Source organism: Myotis davidii, unplaced genomic scaffold (genome assembly GCF_000327345.1).
Source record: "Myotis davidii unplaced genomic scaffold, ASM32734v1 scaffold2325, whole genome shotgun sequence".
Classification (NCBI taxonomy): Eukaryota; Metazoa; Chordata; class Mammalia; order Chiroptera; family Vespertilionidae; genus Myotis; species Myotis davidii.
In genome coordinates, this window is record NW_006295913.1 from 71,601 (window position 1) to 75,707 (window position 4,107).

Genomic DNA, 4,107 nt, shown 5'->3' on the forward strand with positions numbered 1-4,107 from the left:
CTTCAACATTTTTATAATTCTAAAATTGCCTTACGTGAGGATGTTTTACTTGTGAGAATTTATCAGAAGTGCTTTTCAGTCGTACTGTTCACTATTAAAATTGCTCGGAAAACAAATTCCTGTATGAGTTGCTAAAACTTTTTAAAATAATTTTCTAGCTCTCCAGTCAACAAGTCTCTAGGTCAGTGGTTCTCAACCTGTGGGTCGCGACCCCTTTGGCGGTCGAATAACCCTTTCGCAGGGGTCCTCTAAGACCATCCTGCATATCAGTTATTTACATTACGATTCATAACAGTAGCAACATTACAGTTATAAAGTAGCAATGAAAATAATTTTATGGTTGGGTCACAACATGAGGAACTGTATTTAAAGAGCCAGAAGGTTGAGAACCACTACTTTAGGTACTAATGAAAGCTTAACATATTGATGAGTCTGGCTTTATGCTCTAGCTAACAGTCTCTAGTAATGTGGATAAATATTAATAGACAAGGAAAAGGTAAGCTTTTGCTGATTGCTCATTATTTACCCACCATGAACTCATGATCCGTACCCACACTATTCCTAATATGTTTCAACTGGCACACTTTCAAATATGAGCTACCTACCTTAGCATCATAACTCTAGATTTGCATACTTATCCAGTTATAGAAAATGAGGTTATATCTTCTAGTCAAAGCTACCTATCTCTATCTTCTGGAGTAAGAGGAAACTGCCTTCTCAGTTATTCTTCTCACATTCTTATATTGTAATTTTCTTGCCCATTTTTTGGCTTCTTTTCTGCTGGCTATATATACATGCTCCCACCTACCTTTTTTTTTTTTTCCTAACTTTTCCTCTAATTTTAAGTTAGTGTATTCACTCATCAATTGAGAAAAACAATGTTAAAATTTTGTCCTATAGTCTAAATTACATATTAATAGAATATAATTTTTGGTGCGCATGTGAATCTTTTCCATAATGAAATTCAGCTTTTTTTTGGTGATTCTCAGCACTCAGTCACTTCCTTGTTGATTCTCAACAGATTACAAATAGGACCCTCTTAATCATCCTGACAAAATGAAATTTAGGGAAGCTTAGAGATTACAGCTTACTTAATGTGATGAGAAAAGACATTTTAGGGCTTTTTTTTTTTAATGAAAAGATGGTATATTTTTACATGCATATGTGTAACTTCTTCACTTTGCCTATTACCAATATCAGCCTAAGCTAAATATACCATAATCATTAAGTTCATACACTTTAAAACCAAATTAGCACTTGGCTGTGGTGCCTCAATGGATTGAACGTTGTCCCATGGACCAAGAGGTCCCGGGTTTGATTCCCAGTCGGCACATGCCTGGGTTGCAGCTCGATCTCCACTAGCAGCATGCAGGAAGCAGCCGATCAATGATTCTCTCTCATCATTGATGTTTCTCTCTTCCTCTCTGAAATCAATAAGAATATATTTAGAAAACATTACATGGATCAGACTGTCTTTTTTTAACACTTCTAAGTCCAGTTTTCTTATAAAATGAGGTTAATAGTACTGACCATAGATAATTAGGGAGGTGTTGTTTAAGGGTACAAACTTGAAACTAGTAGATAAATAAGTTCTTAAATGTCCTCACCACAAACAAAGAAATGATAATTATGTAACAATGACAGAGATGTTAACCTCATAGCAATCATATTACATATTCAAATAAAATCAATACATCGTACTCCTTAAACTTACACAGTATTTCAGTTTTTAAAATGCAGGCAGGGATGGGAAGAACTGGCCTGATAGGATTGCTACAAGACTTAAGAGATCCTAGTACAAAGTACGTGTTCAATAAGTCATAGGTGTTGTTATCTACATTTTTTTAGTGCCTGCATAATATTTCATTGTATGGATGTATAATCTTAATAGAAATGTTGGTTGCCCAGCAAGAGTGGCTCAGTGATTGAGTGTCGACCTATGAACCAGGAGGTCATGGTTCGATTCCCGGTCAGGGCACATGCCCAGGTTGAGGGCTCAATCTCCAGTGTGGGGTGTGCAAGAGCCAGCCAGTCAGTGATTTTCTCTCATCATTGATGTTTCTATCTCTCCCTCTCCCTTCCCTTCCTCTCTGAAATCAATAAAACCATTTTTTTAAAAAGAAAGAAATGTTGGTTGATTCCTTTTTTCATTGGTGCCTCTTCTTTCCCTGTCATCCTCTAGTTGTTACTGTCCCAGGATATTGTCTTTGGGCCTCCTCCTGAATACATTCTCTACATGCCTTTGCTTGAAATACTAAATATGTAATGATGAATCCCAAATAGTACTGGCCTGTCAATCCCAGAACTCCAAAATCATATATCCTACTGGCTACTTGATATCTTCACTTAGATATTTCACAGACATCTGAATGTAACATGTCCAAAATGGAGCTTTTGATTCCCATCATCATAAACCATCTCTTCCTGGGTCTTCCCTATCTCAATTAAAGAACATACCATGGACCCACTTGCTCAAGCCAAGACCTAAGGGTCTCCTTGATCCCCCTCCCCCCATCCTTTATCGTCAACATTCATTTTGTGTCAACAAGTCCTCTACAATACATCTCTGATCTGTCTACATCTCTTTATCTCCACAGATACTTAACACCCTCTTGCTGTAGACTACCACCATCTCTGGCTTCATTGCTTGCATTAGCCTTTTAATTGATCTTCCTATTGCCACTTTTGTTGTCATAGATCATACTCTCCTAGGAATAAGAATTATAAATTAATTTATAATGTTCCACTATGTAAAACTCCTCAATTTCTTTTTATTGAACATAGAATAAAACCAAAACTCCTATAAGGCCTTTCTTGATTTGGCCTCTACCTACTACTACTTTTTCAATTTGGGCTAGTTCCTCATTCATGCTCCAGACATAATGACCTTCAGATCTATCCCAAGCTTTTTCTACCCCAGGGTCTTTACATCTGTTGTTCCTTCTTCCTGCTCTTCTACTTTACTAGCTTCTACCCATCTTTCAGATATCTATTCTAACGTCATTTTTCCAGAGAGACTTTTTCTAACCTCCCTATCTAAAATAGCTCCTCTTCCCAATCCAGTTACTACATTATCTCACCCTCTTTTTTTTTTATAACATTTATCTCCAAATATCCCATTTTATAGAGCTTACCTAGACAAACATTGAAAAAGTGATAAAGTCAGAATTTTATTTCATAGCTATCTGACTTCAAAAATCTGTGCTTTTTTCCACTGTATTTCGTTACTTAGTATCTTGCCAACTAAGACCAAAATTGCTCTTTAAAAGTGCAAGCTCAGGTTAAGATTTTGTTGGTGGTAAAGGAGTTAGTGGTATTTCTTAATTTTTTATGTGTATATTGTCACTTACTTTTAAATGTTTACCTATAAATATTTAGAAGTGTTCAGAATTAATAAAGCCCCATCATACAGAAATTTTTTTCAGCTTAACATGGAACAGATGAGAAAATTAGAACTTTATTTTGATTTTTTAATCTACTAAATTGTTTCTTGTAGGGCTATGGCATATCCTCTGTGCCATCTACTTCTAATTCTAAATCCATAAAGGAGAATAGTAATGCTGCCATCATCAAGAGATTTAACCATCACAGTGCCATGGTCCTAGCAGCAGGTCTCAGGAAACAGTTAAGTATACATGCAAGGTGCAGTGACTGAGCTTTTCAAGAAAGAATGAGTTGTGTTTTTGTTCTGTAGTTTTTAACATCAATTTCTTTTTCTTGTTTTTAGAGAAGCACAAAATGAACAAAATGGTGAGCCCAGCAGCATTGATGGAAATTCCAGAGATGCAGACTGCTTTCAGCCAGCAGTCAAAAGGGTATGGGTAAAAAGTTGGGAACGTTTAGGGCTCAGGTTTCTCCAGATACCTTATGTATAATTGCTAGTACTTTATGTTGACACTTGATTATATCAAATGACTTAGTTCTTCTAACCAACATGTTAAGTATTTGGCTTAAATTGAAGAACTTTGAAAAAAAGTACTTTCTCAGTTTTGGCTTGCCAGCCAGCTTTCCATGGACTCAAGTCTGTTAACTATTTTTATTGTTTGTGTTTTCCCCCCATGACATGTACACATATGCAGATACTGACATATATTTGTTTTCTGGGAA

At 36.0% G+C, this 4,107-nt stretch overlaps 1 protein-coding gene across 1 annotated transcript in view; it reads left to right on the plus strand.

The window, feature by feature from the left end:
* The window catches only part of GTF2H1 (general transcription factor IIH subunit 1), a 33,307-nt gene that overhangs the window by 15,341 nt on the left and 13,859 nt on the right, over positions 1-4,107 (plus strand). The window contains exons 8-9 of the mRNA XM_006770895.2: positions 3,497-3,624; positions 3,728-3,815. Coding sequence (XP_006770958.1) covers positions 3,497-3,624; positions 3,728-3,815 — 216 coding nt within the window. The remainder of the gene's footprint in view (positions 1-3,496; positions 3,625-3,727; positions 3,816-4,107) is intronic.